The following is a 21,177-nucleotide window of genomic DNA, read 5'->3' as shown; positions in this document are numbered from 1 at the left end:
CTTTTTTGTGAAGATAAAAGACTTTTTTTTTTTTTTTAAGAAATTATTTTTATTTAGAAATATTGCAAGGTCACTTAAGGGGCCACCATATCTTGCGCACCCTGCGTGTGACACTCATCACCCCCCACACAAAACGTTCCCCTCAGGCCGAGGCCACGAGCTGCGCCGAGCTTTGTTTCTGACGGTGCCGTGAGGAGGAGACGCTGAGTCACCAAACGGAAAACGGTCTCCAAAAACGCGGAAGAGATAACGGCAGGGACGGGAAGGAAACATTCGGCTCGCAGCCTTGGAGGGAATCGGACAGAAACCCAAGCCCACCGGGGCTGCTATCTGCCCTTGATACAAACAGCTGTGCAAGGGTATGCCCGCACACGTAACTCTCTACGTAAATTGCGCCTTATCAGAGAATGGCAAGGCTGGAGGGGGCTGCCTCAATGCAGATAAGGACGATACACGTCTTTCTGTTTTTTTTTTTAACAGTTTTGAGTTTGAAAAAATGTTCAGTGTTTCCCACACCAACCCCCATTTTTCGGTTAGCATGGTCACTGCGCAGTGAAGGTAAGGAACAGGAGCAAAGGTGTTATTTCAGGAGGGAGAAGCAACAGTGCGTTCCCTACTCTGACACTCCAGCACCCAGTCCTTCGGCACCGTTAGCTCTGAACGGCCCTCAAACACTACAGAAAGAGGTCGGCAAGGATTTGTTTCATGATAAAAGTGGGCCAATCTGAGTTTATATTTACTCATGTCAATGATGAGTGTGCACAATGTGTGGCACCATGTTAAATGAGCACACTTGAAGCCTCTGTGTTACTAATCACACACACTGCCAATAACACATAAACAATACAAGACTCCCTGGAGAAGGGTTCTGTTAATTATTAAAGCCATACCTAACCACTGCTGTCCATTACACATCAGCTACCTTGTAGTTCAGTCTTTCCTTAGGGGATGTATAACAGCAACAGCCTAATGCTTGAATTTTCCCTGCAAATTTCAATTAGTATATATCAGAAGACATTTTAAATCACCTGTATCTGGTGAGAAGGAGTGACAACGACGTCTGGCCCTAATGCACAGACCACTGCAGCCACTATATAAACCACCAACCATGACGACCATGTAGACCTCTAACCACGACCTCCATAAGGACTAGCAACCATACCGACCATGTAGACCACTAACCATGACCACCGTATGGCCCACCAACCATGATGACCACATAGACCATTAACCATGACCATCACATAGACCACCAACCATGATGACCATATAGACTACCAACCACGAGCACTAACCATCAACAACATGCAGACCACTAAAAAGCGCAAGCTGGAGAGACTCATGGCGAATGTCTTTCGCCCATGCTAAACTCCAGTCTGCTCGCGTGTTTATTTGTTTGACTTGGAATTCTTAATGGAGTGTGAGGCTCTGCCCTCCCCCCCACCAGAAAGACGGGACGGAGAAGCCTATGGCTCCAACAGCCCTGACAAACACAGCGCTCCTGTGTGATCTCTCTCATGCACCGTGACCACATCTCCTCCCCCCCCCCCATTCGCGAGGAATCCCGCGACCAGCGAAAAAAAAAGAGCCGCAGCCGATCCACCACTTCCACGCGGGCAAGCCAAAAAATGCCTCCTCTTAATCGGAGCCATCTGGCTTCACAGGAAAATACAACACTACCGTAAACAAAATGATCTCGGACGTGAATCAGACAGGCCACAATGACAGGATGTCACTTGACAAGTGGCATTGTCTCCCAGTGAAGCAGCCATTTTGCCTTGTGAGACTCGTCCAAGCGGCAACCGAAGATTGACATGTTAAATAGGAAAATCCTTGTTAATGTCAAATATCGCATGAAGCTATGTGGGTTTCTGAGACGTTGAGTGACGAGGGAGAGACACATTCCTTTCTCCTAGTTCGGTCTAACGCAGTGCGTGAGGTAAGCTGGGGATACAGAGTTTCAGGAAAAAAAGAAAAATTGTCACAGTTAGAAGCAAGTAAGAGGCTTGAGGAAAAAGCTGAAGTAAGTAAAGAGATTTCCTTTTTGTACCTGACTTACAAAGCAATCCCAGACATTCCACAGCCACCTGCTGCACAGGTGAGTAACAGGTACTAGTGACCTGCTCATGACCCCTCCCTTCAAAAAGATTCATATCGCTCTCTCACTCTCCCTTTTTCTGAATTCAGTTCAAGTAAATTCTTCTCGCTTTACTGGCATGACAACATTTACTTGTTCATTGCCAAAGCCTTTGTAACAACATAAATAGCACCTTACCAAATGAACAAAAGACAATGAACTAGTGTGTGTGTGTGTGTTTGTGTGTGCATATATAGCATGTGGTCTGTGCTATCTGCAAGTAGTTTAATGATTATAGGAGCGTCAACCGGGGGTACAAAATCTTACTTGTAGAGGCTGTCAGGCTCCAGGCACTTGAAGACCAAGGTGTAGAGGACTGAGTGGGGGTGTTCACTGGCACGTCTCCCTGCCACCACACAGGAAGACCCCAGACCGGACAGGAGGTCATCCACAAAACTCAACACCTCCCCTGGGCAGACAGAGAGAAAACACATACACATTCACACACTCTTATGAGGAAAACTGTGTGCAATGTACATAGCGTGCATTTTCACCCACAGCATATAAATCGTTTTCAATCATTTCTACACGCGTTTAATCTATTTACATTGTTCTTTGTTAGTGTTGTATTTTTACATTTTTTCTGTTACATTGTTTCATTAATTTCAATGACAACTGAGCTCACAGACTACTGAAACTTGTACTGAACAGGCATGGTTCAAATTAGCTCTAGCACCTCTGGTGGTAAGACATTGTTACTGCAAGAGCAGCTTTGATAGTCAATGAATGAGTGAATGAAACCGTGATCGAATCTGCTTCCTTCAGTCACCGGCAAAATGTCAATCTTGCTATTTAAGTTTTATATTTACCATTGATAGACCACTCACAACTAACGCTTGACATTTTTGTATGTATCAAGTAGTAGTAGTACATGCTTGAGTGGAAAGGATTCACAAGTGTCACTGAGAAATAATACAGACCCCACTACCTTACATGCCCTCTCTGGTCTGGAAATGTAACAGACAGCCAATAAAAATACCAGTGTGGAGCTGGACCAATTGGGCAGAGTGAGCAATTACTATCCAATTAATAAACAAAAGAGTCGTCCCAGTGCACAAAGCAGGCTCTGATACACTCATTTTTCTGCATGACGGTGGCTACGTCAGCACTCGGAGAGCTATCTCCAGAAGAACAGACCTCTTCCAGCAGGGCTTTCTGTTTCTCCATTCAATCTAATGAAAACTTCTGGCTGGCAGCGAGGATGGCTTGCGTCATTGACCGGAGAATGAGGACTGGCTTCTATATTTACAGGACATGGTTCGGGACACTCGATCGTGTAAGTGACTGTGAGTATATCATAAAAGGCGTCATGGCTTGTTTTTTTCCCCCTCTCGAGATCTCCCTTAAAAACGATGTCTTCCTCTCAGCGCCGAAGTCGTGCGATGCGCAGACGTGGAGGGGCGATGACGCACTCGCAAACCGAGGCCACGCACGGAGGCCCGCTTCCCAGCACTCCGAGTGTTCTCGAGAAGAAAGAAAAAAAAAGAAACTGTCATAACAGTTTAAACAACCACACGTTTTTGGATTTCGGACTATTCCCGGGATGCGTAAAAGGGAAGCCGTGATTAGGTCCCAACCCGTCTGCTGACACATAAACAGAGTGAGCTCGTCTGTATTGAGCGCTGCTGGGAAATGTTAGGGTTGCGTAAGACGGGTACAGAAACAGAGGGGGAAACGAACAACACCACGCTTCCCTAGAAAGAGCACTGTGTGATGGAGGAGCTCCCAGCACACATTTTACTTCCTCTGATATGGCACTGCCAAGAGGTCTTCAGCGCTTAGTCTTTCAAGTTCTCTCACAGACACTGTCCCAGAATTTAGCTCATATAAATGCTAAAATCCGAGATTTTTTTACAACAGTCAAACAATATGTCTTCTCCGTTGCATGGACTTCTTTGGCTTGCTCACTGGGGACACATGAGGTCTTATACTACAAGTGAACTATGTTTGTGCAAATGAGAATGTTACACAGGATCTACATCTCTTAACCCCCGTAACAGGACATAGGAACCAGAGCAGTATCTTAAAGGCCATGCATGAACTATATGGACTATATGAACTATAACTTAACTCCGTCCAGGTCTGCAAGGAACCTGGGGGTAGTGTTTGATGACCAGGCAAATTTTACTGGCCACATCGCGATGACTGCCAGATCACGCAGATCTGCGCTGTACAACCTCAGGAAAATCGGGCCCTGCCTATCTGAGTATGCTGCACAGCTCCTTGTCCAGGCTCTTGTCATCTCAAGACTGGACTACTGCAATGCTCTCTTGGCTGGCCTATCTGCATGCACGATTAAGCCTCTGCAGTTCTTACAGAATGCGCATCTAGTTTTCAACCAACCAAAGAGGGCCAACGTTACACCTCTGATTGTCTCACACCACTGGCTCCCTGTAGCTGCCTGCTTCAAATTGAAGGCCTTGATGCTTGTGTTCAGAACAACCAACAAAACTGTACCTAAATACCTGAACATGCTACTACAAGTCTGTGTTCCCACCTGACCACTATACTCTGCTACCAAACAGCGTCTGGAGGTCCTGTCAAATCGCGGCACAAAATCACTATCCACAACTTTCTCCACTGTTGTCCCCCAATGGTGCAATGAACTTCCACACGTCATCCACTCTGCCAAGTCCTTCACTACCTTCCAGAAACATCTGAAGGCACGGACCTTCCATGCTCACCCGATCACCTGAATCACTACCATCTAAAGCAATTTCTTATGTCTTAAACATAAAAGATATAATGGTTTAATGCACCCGTACCTCTAGCAGCTAGCTTGTACCTTGTCTGGCCAACTATTGAAACCTGGCCATGCAGCACTGCTAATATTGTTGACTCCTTATATGCCTTTTTGCTTGTGTTGTACTCTGCCTCACTGGTAAGTTGCTTTGGGTAAAAGGGTCTACCAAACGAATAAATGTAATGTAAATATGGGGGGACCATATGGCTAGAGCCTCGTCTCCATGGCATGAAGGAGCTTGACGTACAAGGGACATGACATTACCACGACATGGCACTTTCCCACAATGTTCCTCTTTACGTCTGAGTGTCAACCAGACAGATGGAAGCACAATGCCATGTTTTAAAGCCTTTGGCATGATTTGACTGGAGATCAAACCCTCAGCCACCAGGTCAGATCCAGATCTGGTCTATTGAAACTTCAAATGTATGTGTATAATGAACTTGCAGGGTAAGGATGTACCTATTGGACATATGGTAACCGAGGGAGCATAATTTTACAAGGTCAGTGCTTTGAAAGGACCCTATCAGCCCCTTGCACTGAAATCATAATCATAACTGTGCCATAACATGTTCCTGTTCTGGATTAATATTCAAGAGAGGCCTATTGCAGTCACAACCGTATCAGGTTGTGAATGAACATAATGTTAATGAACATAATGCTTGTGATGCTTTTCTGTTACTGGCACAGATGTAACATCTGCCTGCAGACAGATAGTTATAGAGAACCTCTAGCTAGGATTGTTCTCTGATTTAATCATTAGAAGTGTAGTTCAATGCTGTCATACACATCATCTGTTTGGTGCATGAAATTTAGCTTTTAGTTTTCCAGGAAAACACCAATAAAATGTACCCAAACACATGCTCTTACAGGGCTTTGTAAATGCTTGGTACAAACAAAGACTTTCCCTGGGTTTTCTCAGAGAGCTGCCATGAACGAATGTTGACCGCAGACTTTTTGAGGTAAACGATTGTCCTGGTAATCTCTAGAACCGATTATCACAGACTGACATCATTTCCACTCACAGCGACGCATGCCTTAAAGTGCACTTATCTAACACATGTTCTAAATAAAGCATTTACATTCTGACAGCGTGTTTTGTAAAACGCCAATAACTAGAACGCTCTGAACAGAGAAGAACTGTTTACATGTCTGTAATTTTTCAGGGGTAATTTTTGGGGTGGTTGGGGGGGGGCTCTGTTAGTGAAACAGCCCACACGTTCTCAGTGGAGCTGTCTCTCTTTGATCTCATCGGGCAGAACCGGGCCTTCTTTAGAACCGCGAGCCGGTTCTATAAACAGCAGTGTAATGACCTCACCGCCTGTGTGGCCTTGGACAGCCTACTGCAGGGATTTAGACGATCTGTGCAGCTCATCTGCTGTGTGTTCACAGCACCTCATGTTAAACTTGTTTTCTTTATTTATTTTATTTTTCAGGCTCTGCTTTTGAAAGCAGACCACCTGTTTTATGTTTTTTTTTCTTTTTTTCTGTTGGTTGAAATATGTCTACAAGGATGTGTTTTGTTCAGCATTTCCAATCTGGAACTCTGTTTTCATGACTTGAGGGATAAAAGTTTCTCTAATTCAATAAAAATGAAAACATTATATACACACACACACACACACATATATTCTTCTACTTTTATTGCTTTCTCTGATCTAAAATGGCATTTATTTGAAATCTAAGATTAGATACATCAGAACATTTTCTGGGATCGAGAAAGAGAAGAATGTAAAGATCCAGCCAGGATTGCCCTTATGTAGTGCAGGAATAGAGAAAGAGAGAGAGGGGAGGGGGAGAGAGAGGGGGAGAGAGAGAGAGAGAGAGAGAGAGAGAGGAGAGGGAGAGAGAGAGAGAGGAGAGGGAGAGAGAGAGGGAGAGAGAGAGAGAGAGAGGGGAGAGGGAGAGAGAAAGGGAGAGAGAGAGAGAGAGAGAGGGGAGAGGGAGAGAGAGAGAGAGAGAGGAGAGGGAGAGAGAGAGAGAGAGAGGAGAGGGAGAGAGAGAGGGAGGGAGAGAGAGAGAGAGTGGAGAGAGAGAGAGAGGAGAGGGAGAGAGAGAGGGAGAGAGAGAGGAGAGGGAGAGAGAGAGAGAGAGAGGGGAGAGGGAGAGAGAAAGGGAGAGAGAGAGAGAGAGAGAGAGGGGAGAGGGAGAGAGAGAGAGAGAGGAGAGGGAGAGAAGGGGCACAAAACAGAAGGTGGGGGTGAGACAGAAAGATGCTCAGCTTGCTGGAAACCCAGTCATAACTCAGTGCTATCCCGCAGACACCAGAGGGTGATGAGGTCCCAACCCCTCTGGTCATACCTCCTGTGGTTATTCCTCACAGGACCCATAGAGACAGAGATACCTGCTACCGCTGTTCCCTCACAACACAGGAAAAGCCAACCACATGGCTCGAAACACAGAGCGTTCTAGGACTGACCACTACAGCAATGTTTCAGCGTCACAAGTAAAGCTAACCTGCTCTAATACCCACCAATACAGTAACACTTACAACAGTCATTTTTAATGCCTCAAATCCAGCCACACTCCATAAGAAGCAAAATATTTTACAGCCAGTTCAACAGGTGCCATGCACCATATGGAGCTCACATAACAGCAAACACATAACCTAAAGCCATAAGCATGTCAGGCAGGCAGCAAGCAGCACTACATAAAGACATGTTAACTGGTATGCCACTGCTGTCACTGCAAACCTCTTATGTTTGATAGTGCATGCAAGCAATGCATAGCTAACAGTGTTTATCCTGAATGTGCTAATCTAGCACCTGTGACAGTGTTATGCATTTTGGCATGAATGCAAAAGGCTTCTCCCACATCATACATCGACGCTTACAGTATATTGTCATAGTCAAGACAATATGACTAACTTGTACTTATCAAGGCGACACAATGATCTCTTTTGATTACCCCGTCGCTCGGCAACCTCACAAATGACACCCCATCATGGCAGCTGATCAAGGCGCACGGTGGGGCCGCAGATTAAAGTCTCGGGGGGACCAAGCAGCTGTGTCGCAGCGGAAAGGTGAGGGGTGACCCCCCGCCCCCCCCACCCCCACCCCCATCGGCGAGAGTGTAGCCTCTCTCTGAGTCTGACCTCCATACAACCCCACTGCAATGCGGCCTTGTCCTCAGCAACGACCCGTCAGCTTTCATTTCATACACATTTTTCAGCTAACCTACATCAAAGTATAAAGGGTTAACGGCATGGCATGGCTGTGCTACAAACGTTAATTTGCAGCTATCTGAACTTTCCCCAAACTCTCCCCAAAGCTCATCATAAATAAACAGGTAGTAAAACAGTAATCTCTGTGACACAGACGATACCACAGCTGTAAAATGAATGAAAATGTTGCTCGTTTTTCATTCATTTAAGCCACTAACCACAGTCATATGAGAGGCAGATGTAATGCAGAAGTATGCGTTAACAAAACGCTTACTGCCACATTCCTGTTATATTAAGAATGATATAATAACACCTTTTGATGAGGAGCTAGGGGAGCTATGAAATGTATTGGAGTTTTAAGCAATTGGGATTTGGCAATTAAAGTGATTTTACACTGCTACTCTTTACTACTTTTGATGAAAAAAAAAAAACGTTTTGTCTTTAATATTTTAACAGATATATCTCCCCAAAACACTATGAAAGTATGTCTATAGATATACAAAGCATATCTCTTTTGACATAGTAATGTATTTCCAAAGCAATGCACGGCAAGCCAAGTGGGATCGCCTTCACCAGCGCGACTTATTTTGACATGAAAAGGAGAACTTCATTCCGCACACACCGCGTTTAGTTTCATTCAGACGAGGGGAAAATTAAAGGCTTAAGACAAAAGGGAAAGGGAATATTCCCATTGTGAAATACCGAGCATCCCTGCCCATAATCCGTCCGTTTTAATGGTGGTGGGCATTACAGCGTACCACAGGGGTTGCACGGTCACTGCCGCGCTGCAAGCGAAACCGCTTCCTCCCTCTCTCCCTCTTTTCTTTTAATCTAGCCCGGTCAGCTAAATGACGCCTCTCCGCAGACATTTCTTGGTTTCTCCGTTAGTGCGACATCGAGATGCGTTGAGGAACGACCGGTTGTGTCGGCCGCCTTCGTTAAAAGCCCACAACAAAACAAATAGTGTCCGTGCAACTGGGAAACATTCCGGCCTTCCGCAGCCTTCCAGGAACAAACTGATTGGCTTTGACAGACTGCTATTATTAACAGACGGAAAGCACCACAAGGACAGTTTTTCCCAATTGTTTATGTAAATACTCAAATCCTTTTGTTAGGTTGGAAGGTAGAATGGCACAATATTCAACGGAAAAAATACAAACATGTAATCACATGTGTTAACCTCACAAAAGGTTTTTTTCTGTGGACAGTACCAGTAAATACAGTACCAGTTTATTTCAAAACTGACTAAACGGGAGCAAAGCATAATGTAGCATAATGTTTTTTTTTCTTTCTAACACACAATGGTCACATTTATTCATATTTTATGCTTGGTATTTACCTGTAATAAAATTATAATCAGAGACATGAACAACAGTATAGTTACAAGAATAATTCATAACATAATTGAAACAATGTGATGTCCAACACAAAGTAGAGTGCTACAAGAGCAATCACAAGCTCCCCCAGTGATCAAGAAGCTGTGGTATTAAAGACAGTCCTAGGCCAGAGTCTGCAGGCTCTGCAGCAGAGATACAGTTTGATGAGGTATGTTTTCAGTCAGTATCAGAATATGGCCTGTGACTCTGTCATGAGGAAGAAGAGCATGCTGGGATTTCTCTCTTCCTCCAATCCACTGACAACAGCCGGCACCCTCAAGAGCAGAATGGTGTCTCTCATGGCTCAACTCAGTTGATCTTTAGCAGTTTCAGAGGCAGATTCTATCTAACCGCAGAGCGCTTCATCCTCAGCCTTGAATGTCAAATTGAACAGGGTCTTAAGTTCTTTTTTCCCCTCTCACAGAGTGTTTTTTGGTTAATCTCAGAGACCACACCACCCCTCAAGTTTAAAGATGAAGAGCACTGCGGTTTCACTGAATCCAGGTCTTCAGCTCATGAAGTGGAAGAAGCTAGTCAGGATTGGGAGGCGGATGCCGATACATTAGTATGCTGATAGCTCTGGCTGTGGTCAATTCCCTCAGGTCTGATTACTCAGGCAGGGAGAGACAGAGTGGTGGCTGTGACCCAGAGGTTCAGGCTTGGGTCACAGGATTTACTGACCACAACACATCACCGGCTGCTCCTTCTGCTCTTTACAGATAGAACACAGCAGTACAAATCAATAAAGCTAGGGTCAAATATAAAAGAATAAAGCCTGCATAGATGTGGTTTTTAAATTCTTTTTTTTTTTTTAAACACATAATTTCTGTTCTATTTTTATTATCATAATACATATAGCAGGACATATTTTACGACAAATATTTTATGACAAATACACCGCTTTGCCATTAAGGACCTGGGCCCGAGCCAGGTCCACCCCTGTGCCGGTCATGAAGGCCGTTAAAAATGACATGCTTTCTGAAAGCCCTCCAGCGTGCCAATACTTCAGTGTTTCTTTACGGCCACTTCTGTCCATATTTTTCTGGACGGCTTCCATGGCTTAGAATCGAAAGCCCATGCGCGGGAATAATTCAGTAATATCTCTTATTCTTGGACCTCTCAGTTCGCCGGGGACAGAAGCCGAGGGCACAGGGACCAGCCTCTGGGGGAACGTGTGCTTCCACGGGGAGGGCTGAGGTTATATCTAGTTTTTCCATGCTGCCACTGAAAGGACACATGGAGTAGGGTGTTTTTAAGGTGAATCACTCAAAGCCCAGTATTGTGGTCACTTGTGACAGCTACATATGACGGTCGATTTAACCCTACCTACCTTGTAGTGAGGTGCACTGTGCTTGGAGCTCTTTCTTCCACCATGTCCTCCACCTGCATTTGGGTTTCACCTAAAACTGCCCTTAGCCTGCTGCCAGGCGTGCTGGGTATCGGTGTATTTCCTTCTGGGCGGGGTCACCCTAAAGCACAGGATCAAAGGCCAGATTCTATGGCCTGCAGTGCTCTTTGTCCATTCATTAAAACACAAAAATTACGCAGTGTTTTAAGGTAACAGAAATGCTTGTGTTCTTGCAGATCATGTCTGCAAGCAGGACCACTTCAGGAAGGGGAAGTGTTAACACCGGGAACATTTAGAGTGGTCTATGAAATAACAAAAACCTGTGTGGACACACACAGACTATATGACAGATGGTAATTTATAGATATAGTTAACTAATGCCATTCAAAAATAAGACTGAGAGCAGAGACTGAAAATTAATAGAAAAATAAAAAATGATGATAAAAAATTGATAAAAAGCACCCTGCCACGACACAAATTGAGGTCGTACTGAGAAGGGGGTAGGTAGGTATCCTGCTCAGTCAAATCATTTGCATTATTTGCATTGACATTACATTACTTATATTGTGTAGTAAGGCACCCATTGAATCCACAAGAGGCAGTAACAAATAGAGAAAATCTGAGACGCCGGTAAATGTTATCATTCAGGAGCCAGCAGAACATTTCACTGAGTCTGGCCTTTTTATGCGTCTACTATGCAGCATCTGCAAAGTCGATTTTTGCAGGGAGAGGGATGTCCCCCTCGAGCCAGTGAAGGGTTCTGTTCCAGCAGGGACGTCCCGCACAACGATCCCAACCCCTCGTCTCAAGAAGAAGAAGGGGAAAGGAAAAAAAGCCATTTGATAATCTTACATCATCGCGTCCATTTCCTTTATTGCGGAGCACAATTGCGTTTATGGCCGTGACCCACATACCTACGCCTGTGCTTAATGCTCAGCCTCTCTGATTAAAAGCTTCCTCTTGCAGGAGGAACAGCAAAAGCAGACGCAAACAAAAGGAGGAGATGAATGCTGGATTCTCTCAGACGTGGGAGCGGCAGGGGGAAAAGAGAACCAGGCGGAGCCACCGAAGATATTTTAAACAGATGAAAAGATATAATGGCACCTTGACACTAGGAGAGTGGTTTCCTCCCCTTTCTCGTCCCCGAAGTGATGATTTTTTATGAGAAGTACATTTCAGGCAGGTAGGTTCACCATTCATCATTCATACACACACACACACACACACACACACACACACACACACACACACACCGACATCACTATTATTATATTTAATTAACTCTTGTCATCATTATCATCATCATAACTCTCTCTCTCTCTCTCTCTCTCTCCTTCACACACACACACACACACACACACACAGGGAAACGCAGGTGTAAAAGCACAGTGGCACAGTGCACCTCTCTCTCCTGTTTGCTCTCACTATGATCAGATGTTCAGGCGGGGGGGGGAGAGAAGTCGGGAGATGACATCACCCAGAGGGGGCAGCAAGGCATGTTGGGTACAAGCGGTCTGACTGCCAGGCCAGAGTGACTCATTCTCATTTGCAGCCTCCGGGTACTCTCTCCGCATGCGGCGCTAACACGGGCAGACGAGGCCGCGTCTGCCAGCGCCCCTCTGTGTTACCGTGCTGCGTGACTTTCGTACAGCCAGGCCACGCTACACCCCCAGCCTTGTCACCGTTTCTCCTGTGACCTATTCAGCCCGTCACTTTAACAAGGGGAGAGGGCTCAAGCAAGTGACTAATAGCTCCACCACTGACACAGCGTCAGCTACAACAACTCCCATTGCAGCTTGTACTACAACTACTGCTATTTCTACTATTACTAATAGCAACACCGACACACAATCTCCATTGCTGCTAATGCTTCTATCATGACAGCTGCTGCTGCAGCTTAGGCCACTACTGATGACAAGTGGTTGCAATGATTGACAATGTCATCATTAGCACCATCATAACCATCAGAAACAGTACCATTACCACACATATGAATATTCATGTTCTATATTGTACTATAATTGTAGCAGCAATTTGTAGCATTGTACTGTATGCTACTGCTTTGGTTTGTCCAGCCAATACAGCATAATCAAAATTGAACCGACAGAGATAGAAAGAGAGCAAGAGAGAGGAGAGAAAGTGAGAGGAAGAAAGTGGAAAGGATAGCAAGAGAGAGAGAGGAGAGAAAGTGACAGACAACTCAGAGAGAGTGAGAGACAGAGAGAGAGAGAGAGATAGAGACAGACAGATGTGGATCTTGGCTCCCGGCCCGTTCTCTCCAGTCTGCTGACGGAGAGACTCATGATGAGGAGCGAATCCAGAATCCATTTTTAGGGATGAGGTCATCTTTAATTAACCAAACAAAACATGAGGGAGAAGTCTGCTGTGTCACTCCTGTCTGTTCTTTCCCATCATCCTCAAGGACAGGCTTTATCTCCCTTTAATTGAATCTGTTTGAGGCAGGGCTTATCGCCGCATCGCGGCTAACTACGTTTGAAGGGTTGGAGTTGTCACACAATAATGTAAGGCGGTGCTTCTTAAAACTGTGAGTGGGGTCCCAAAAAAGTGTCCCTACCAGGTTTGTACTGTACTGTGAAGAGGCGAAAAAAGAGCAGAACTCAATAATCACAGTGCAAGGCACTTTCAGACAATATTGCTATTCAAATTAGATTTCCTGTCACTTAAATTAACATATGTTTCACATTCAAAGCAAGTGCCACGCATTTTATATATAATATAACGGCACCATCTTAAAATAGATTTTCCTGTATTCTGTTAAAACACATGTAAATCAATGTATGTTTTACAATCTAACTATGTATGATCTGTTGAGTGAATTGAGTGAGCAATTAACACTGCCGGTAGAGTATGCTTGCGTCATCAGTGGGTTGTCATTTGGTTTTGGCATTCAGGCATAATGACATGGTCTTAAAGTCATCTTAAAACACTTTCTTTTTAAATTGTCCTTAATCTTCGGGTAATTATCTGGTGCGAATTACAGTCTGCGTAATTTCCTCTAGAACACATTAAATTTGCTGCAGTCTGAGACGGGTCATGTGATAGAGAGGACTTGGCGCTATGGACACGGGGGGAAGTCGTTTCAGAGCCCCTGATGTAAGGGAGAGCAATCCCACCACATGATCCAGGCAGACAGCGAGGATGAGGAGAAGGGAGAGGAAGGATGAGGGGTCTGACCCCTGGAAGATCCCGATAAGCCACCCTCTTATGAATGGGGGTGGGAGATAAAAGCAATCCCCCAGAAAATGAGAACGGGGCTAATCCTGCAGTCTGGTGGCACACGCGGAAATGACAGCAGGGTTGTGTGACTCCCAGCGCTGGCATCTTGGCAGACGGCTCAATCATCAGGCAGTTACGACACCCCATGCAAACCTTTACAGAAGCCTTTATTATAAAATTCAATTACCTTACAATGCACCCTAGGCCATAACCTTACCTAATCCACCACACCGTAGTGATGGACGTTACCCCGTATGCCCCAATTTACCACAAATCACCACTGGTTTGTAGTGACAGAAACACAGCTTAAAGTGACTGAATGGAGCCAGGGGTTTCTTTAACCCACAACCCAAAGCAGGGATTGGTAGCAAGTAATGGACAAGAGTGCTTGCCACAGTCATTTTCAATGGTACATCTAATGTGGGAGGAGTGTTCACAAACAAAACAATCACTGAGATTCCTGTGTATGGACGGCAGACAGAGGGAGAGAGAGAGAGAGAGAATGCTGCTTTCCCCAGCTTTGGCCGGCATCATGCACAATATTTGATTTAGTCTAATTAGCAAACACAGATCCCATCTGTGGGGAATGAGTCAATTCCCTGAGGTGAACACACACTCGTCTGTTGTGAAACCCTACTGGAGATACTGCTGTCAACAACAGCAACATGAGGGAGCCAGAGAGACAGAAATAAAGAGAGAGACAGAGAGAGAGAGGTGGTGCAATGCTGGTGGCCCGGTGCGTGGCTGCCTATCACAGCTTGCTGGACAGAGACAGAGACATGGAATTCCAAAACTGTGTGTGCAATCTAATAGCTTGCAAATGTTGTTGATATAAACTATCAGAACTGCCTTTTTGTATAATTTTGTTCTTCAGAAAAACAATACATTGTTTGTTGGGTGAATGTGTTACTGTTGATTAAAAGAGCAAAAGAGAAATGGAGGAATATTTTTAATTTCTTGTGGGGTCACCTTCACATACATGTACAGGTGATTTACATCTCTCCCCCTTCTTGCACGCCGGTCGTGAAGCTGGACATTTACCAGCGAAGCAATTCGGGCTAAGCCCCCGTACTCAAAAGTACGACAGCTTTGCCTCAACAAAGATTTGACCCCGCAGCTCCGCGGGTATGAGTCACGCTGCCAAACCGCTGTGCCGCACACAGTGTTTGCGCGGACAGTTATAAAGAATCGGCTACTGACTGTCAGCCCCGCCCCATCCAGTGCGGTTTAGCAGCCTCAGAATGTTCCGCTCACCATGGCGACTAACAACAGAGAGAAAAAACATTTATAAAAAGATAAATAGATAAAAATGATAAACATTGCTTAAGTAGCACAAAGCCATAAACAAGAGCAGGCAGAGATGCCTCCCGAAGTATGACGATAATGCGCCGAGATTGAGGCTGACAAACGATACCTGCGGGGGGGTGGGATGGGGTGGGGTGGGGGGGTTTGTGGCGTTCGTGACTGATTCGCTGCCAGGGAGATCGCGCCGTGCATAAACGGGGCGGATTTATGTACTGATGACCGGGCTACCGTCCAACCACATCAAAGCCGCCAGCCGCTCCCTCCCGCTGCGCTGACCTCACCAGAAAAATCTGCGCGTTAGCTCCAGGGACGGCTCCAAACCACCGCCACGGCCCTGTCCTCCCGCCACTCGCAACCCAACCAAGGTGACGAGAGGGCGGGAGGGCGGGCGGCACAGATAAGGGCGTGCAGGACGGGGTGGCCCCTGTGTGCTCCGAGCCCCGTTTTTTTTTTCAGGAGGGGGGGAGAGGGAGGGGTCAGAGAGCGAGACTCCGCGGAGGCAGATGTGTTGCGTTGGCTGACAGGAGAAGGAGACAAGATGAGTGAGCTTTCCAGTACCGGGGTGGGCTTGCTACAACATGGGGGCAAACATACATCATGTGTGGCTCCAGTGTTTTTGACAGCGTACAACGGTGGAGCTTAGTGAGGGTGGGGGGCATGGAATGGGGGGTGGGGGGGGGGGTGCAGAGATAAAGGTCATTCTACAGATGCAGTGATACCTGATACCCCACATGTTTCACATTTCATTTGTTTGCTAAGCAGATGCCCTGCTCCAAAGGAAACTTATATATATATTACATTTGACACTTTATAAATTCCTAAAGTATCGATTACAGTTGGCTTCTTCCAGTTACAGGCCGGCTGCCTTCCTCCAGGGTGCAACGGCTCTGGCTCACCTGGGATTTGAGTCTGTGCTATTACAGATCCAGCCCTAGTACTTTATCCTCACTAATCACAGGATCTGATTTACAGCACAGTATGCTGCTCAAGTGAGCCACGCTAAATCTACAGCCAAAGAGTATGAAAATAAAATCAAACATGTTGTTACTTATGAAGAGCTCCTGTTGCCTCAGTTGGTAGACATGTTTGATCTGAAAGCAGGCTAAGTCCTATAGCCCAGATATCACGACTTTTTATCTGGACTATACCATTGGTTGACAATGACTGCCAATCCTCCAATCAGCACTGGCTGTACTGTAGTGCACTATGGGATCGTGGCATATAAAATGGAAATTGGCTTAAAGTGAATATAGTGGGGGATTACATACGCCTTGCTTCACCATATCATGAGCATTGGGCCCAATGCTGATGGCATAAAACCATATAGCCGAAAATGGATTTAACTACAACCGAGTATATCTGCAGCAAAACCACACTGTGTATGAAATATCATACTACAAAAGGAAGTCCTCTAACCCCACATGGCAGAACTCGCCTGTATGTGAAAGTTCTGTATACATCTACGCACTTTTTTCTGGCTGGATTTTTAAAAATCGAAATGACCTTGTTTTACAAGGAGATGAGCCATTTGGATAAGCGTCCCTAATTTTCTGAAAGAAATTCCATATTTTGAACAAAGATTAAAACAAAACTGTTGACCCTTGGCTGAGCTGTCAGTGTACGTCTACGAAATATTCAGCACAATTCCCCACTTTTAAGAGAATCCCCACCATCCCGTAAATTCTGCCTCCAACTTTATATCAGCACTTCTGATCTTAATGATGGAGGGCAATTGGTCTATTTATGCAAGGCCGTACAACATCCGTCAGTGAGAGCCGTGTTTTATTGTTTATGACAGACAAGCCAGAGCATGTTCTGAGACCGAAACAGAGATGTTTCAAATTTGAACAGCTGAAAGATGTCATGCCAATAGTTCCCTTCCTTGACGATATGAATTGAATGATAACTGGGGGGATGCAGACTTCAAAAATCCTTTCTTAACCCCCCCCCCCCCCGCTTGTGCCTAAAGGAACGGGCACGCGAAACCAATAAAGCATGCCGACTTTACTGCTGGACTGACAGCAGCCCAAAAACTCTCTGCTGGAGAAAGTTAAGAGAGTGCGGACCTTTTTCATCTGTCTACATGGGGGGGGGGGGGGATGAGGGGGGGCGTTGGTGGGGAGGGATGAGTCACACGTCACCTACCCCTGCCAGGAGCCCTTTCACAAGCCAGACCAGACTATCTCCGGCTGGGTCACTCTCATGACTCTCGGTCCTATACTGCTACATTACCCCTCCGATCTCCGATGACTAAACCCCTTGAGCTCAACAGCTCCTCTTTTTCTCCTTCATTAAGCGTCTGTTAGTGACAGGCTGACTCACTGCTCCCCCTACTCCCCAACACCCCCCCACCCACCCACCCCGACACACACACACACACACACACACACACGCACACACTTTGGGTAAGCGCCAGTTATGGATCCCGTCAAATTGCTTAATCCTTCCCCCTCCTTAATACCAACCACATGCATAATCTTTTCTTTTAAAAGGAGCATGGGGCTGAGGCTTACTCACCATCCACAAGATCATCAAAGTGAGCACTTATCTAAATTTACCCCCCCCCCCCCCCCCCCCTACCCCCCCCACCCCCACCCCGCCACAGAGGCCGTTCCTCACCCAGCCGTTGTCCCCTGCCAGGCAGTTGGATGGCACGATGGCTTTTGGACAAACATGCGGCACTATTGTCGATGACTGGAAGGCATACCTTTTGGATTCTCGAAATCAGAAGGTAATGGATTTTAACCCTTTCGCGCATATGGTCACACCGCTGTACTTAGGCCTTTCACGTGAACGGTCATACCGGTGTGATTAGAATACTACATTGGAAAAATTCTAACTAATGATAGCTTTGAGGAAACAGTGATTTAATGTTACAAAGTACAGCAAATGCGGGGGGTGAAAACTATGAGAAGCTTAATAATGCTAATGAAAACATAACAAACCATGTAACGTAACACGCACGCTACATAGCATAAAATAAGTCGCATACGAAAGGGTTAATTCGAAGTGGGAGATTACTGTCATACCATCAAATCTGAACAGGTTCAAAGAATATCCTGCTGTGACCCTGTATGCATGGGTAGGACTTCTAGGAACTGCAAGCTTGGAGTTTAGGGACCTATAGGGTAAGAGCTATATGTTGCTCTGGCTTGGATATCTACCTTGCAAATAAATAATCAACCGCATTGTTTGATTGTATGAGGTAACCTCTGTGCACGCACATGTGAAACACCAAGCCAACAGATAGCAGAGGTGAACTTTCAGACTGATCAAAAATGAAAGAACGGTCAGAAAACGTCAATAAACTGCGTTACGAGGGCTCAGCGTTTTTGACGAAACTTCTTTATGACAGTGTCCCTTTGAGAACATTACCAAACTACGCCATTCCTTGATTGGAAATGACCAAATGATTACATCAGTTGTCGGGAAGCGACTTTGTGCTGCCCTCTGTTCGGTGACTGGAGATTTCCCCTTCATAACATACATCTGCATTCGCAAACTGAAATGCGTCATTAATTAGAATCTGAATGCCAATTGAATCAGGTGTTTTTTTAATATCGTGTCTGACGACGAGGTTGACTCAGCTGTAATGAAATCAACGCAACGGTATAATGCAATCTCACTGAGGCTGCATTTCGGAAACGATGATGTGGCTAATTATTTTCAAGTCCTCAACGTTCAGCCCTGCCCCTCTAGACCACAACTGGGTACATAATTTGTTCTAATTTTTGTTTTAAATTTAAAACCGGCTAGCACCAGCAGAACAAAAACAACGAACACCGTGTGACTTCTGCTATCTGTGAAAATCCTGGAAAGATACCGGCGTTTCTGAAGTGCGGACTAGGCTATCATAACAGACGTAACACAGCTGAATGCCTGACTGACCATTCCAACAGATTCTTCATCATCTAACACATTCTCTCATTCAAAACACAGTTAGAGCCCTGGAACAACAGAAATCCATCTCAAAAATACTCTGTGCCCAATCCCACGAGGGGACTCACCCATGTGACCTCACAACTACACGACACTGCTGTTAACATGCTAAAGTTGTTACACCTGCATGACCATCAATACAAAAAGAGCAAAAACAGCTTCTACCACAGTGGTACTCCCTGGTACTATTTAAATATTAACAGGCTACACAAAGAGCCAGGTCCACCCTCTCCCCTGGGGCCCCACGGGGGGCCTACCTGTGTATATCTCAGCCTCGGAGGGGTCCTCCACCCTTTTGTGCTGGATGATGTAGTCTGAGATCTTGTAGCCGATGATGGGCTCGACATCCACCCACTCCAGGGCGACCATGGTGCTGGAAGGTTCCATGTGGGGGGCGAGACGGAGGCTGAGGGCGGAGGAGGGGGAGGGGGCGTGAGGTGGCGGCCATGTTCATGGTGGAATCACCCATTACATTACATTCCATTCAATTCGTCCAGAGCAACTTCCAGCAAAACAGAACATAATCGTGGCGGCAGTGTTGAGGTTAAGGAGCAAAACTTGTAACTGAAAAGGCTGCCGGTTCGATTCCCTGGGGCACTAGGGCACTGCTGCTGAATCCTTGGGCCAGGTACTTAACCCACAATTGTCTCAGTAAATATCCAGCTGTATAAATGTATAACATTGTGAAAACTGTCATTGATATATATCACTCTGGATAAGATGTCAATAATGTAAATGTAATGTAAATGTACCCATTCAAATTGAATGAGCAACAGTGTCAGGCCAGGCTAACAAGACTCCCAGACCAGTGAGTGTGAGCATAACACTATTCAAGCCCTACCACAAGTTAACTTGTGTAAGCCAACTAGACATTGAAGCCAAGTATGCTACCATACATCAGTCACTAGATCACAGAATCCAAAACACATCACAATACTACATGTCAAACAAACAGCAAGAACTACAAATAGCTGGTGTTAGGGGGCAGGAATTGAAGTGGAACCAAGATGCAGTCTGAAGAGGTGGGTCTTGATGAGCCCTTTCTCTCCTTCACACCCCAGAGACAGACTGAGGCATGGTACACAAACCAACAGGAAGGACAACGCTTTGTCCAGCACTCACTGGTTGTTTAGAGGAAGGCGTGGATGGTGTTTGACACAGTGTGGTGTGGAGGAGTTTTTAGGGAGGGCGGGGGAGAGGGGGTGTTGTGTGACTTACACAGGCTGATGCAGGGGGCTGCAGTTCGGCAGGCCGTCCTTTCCGAAGGCGCTCAGGTCACACCGGCACCAGTTATCGATGACATCACCCTTCCCGGCGCACCAGTACGAGCTCATCGTGGCACTCTTGAAGGCCTGCGGGGGGGCAGACAGGTGAGAAAAATGTCATTATTAAGCACTGGGTTGACTTTACCTTCGCAGGTCTGACTCACCCGATGCCAGGCGTACCTGCTCACCGGCCCCCACCCTGTGCCATTCATCAACGGGGGGTCATAATTTTCTCACCTCCACCGGAAAAAATAGCAACCCTCTGACGAGTCCCGCACGGCAATGTTCTCCAAGCCTGGCGCCCTCGGTATGTGGGCCACGCGACCTTATCACCAGAGGGGCCCCTTATCACCGACCAGATCATTTCTGGAGGTAATTATAAACAGTGACGCAAGACTGCTGTTCCAGGTGTCACAGTGTTCCATTAGAGTCTGTACATTAAACCGCCAACCACGACCAAGAAGAGGAAGAAAGAAAAAGAAAAGGAAAAAAAACAGAACACTTTCTTTCTAGAAAGTACAGTGTGTACCGAAACTGCATGGAACATTGAGAAAGTTGTTCAGGAAGTCACTCGAGAGAGAAGGAAAAAAATGAACTGTGATCTGATGTTGTTGTTGCTCTTTTAAATGGGCTGAAGTCATGCATGTACAGAGACATTGACCCC

The 21,177-nt window shown here is 45.8% G+C and overlaps 1 protein-coding gene across 2 annotated transcripts in view; it reads right to left on the bottom strand.

Moving 5' to 3' along the window:
- LOC118777460 (astrotactin-2-like) overlaps window positions 1-21,177 on the bottom strand; it is a 286,377-nt gene that overhangs the window by 10,851 nt on the left and 254,349 nt on the right. For both annotated transcript variants that reach the window (XM_036528373.1, XM_036528374.1), the window contains 3 exons: window positions 20,467-20,600; window positions 19,506-19,654; window positions 2,405-2,546 (listed from right to left, as the gene is read on the bottom strand). In XM_036528373.1, the coding sequence (XP_036384266.1) occupies window positions 2,405-2,546; window positions 19,506-19,654; window positions 20,467-20,600 (425 nt within the window). The remainder of the gene's footprint in view (window positions 1-2,404; window positions 2,547-19,505; window positions 19,655-20,466; window positions 20,601-21,177) is intronic.

This window comes from Megalops cyprinoides, chromosome 5 (assembly GCF_013368585.1).
Source record: "Megalops cyprinoides isolate fMegCyp1 chromosome 5, fMegCyp1.pri, whole genome shotgun sequence".
In the NCBI taxonomy this organism is placed as follows: domain Eukaryota; kingdom Metazoa; phylum Chordata; class Actinopteri; order Elopiformes; family Megalopidae; genus Megalops; species Megalops cyprinoides.
This window is presented reverse-complemented; position numbering and strand designations above follow the sequence as displayed.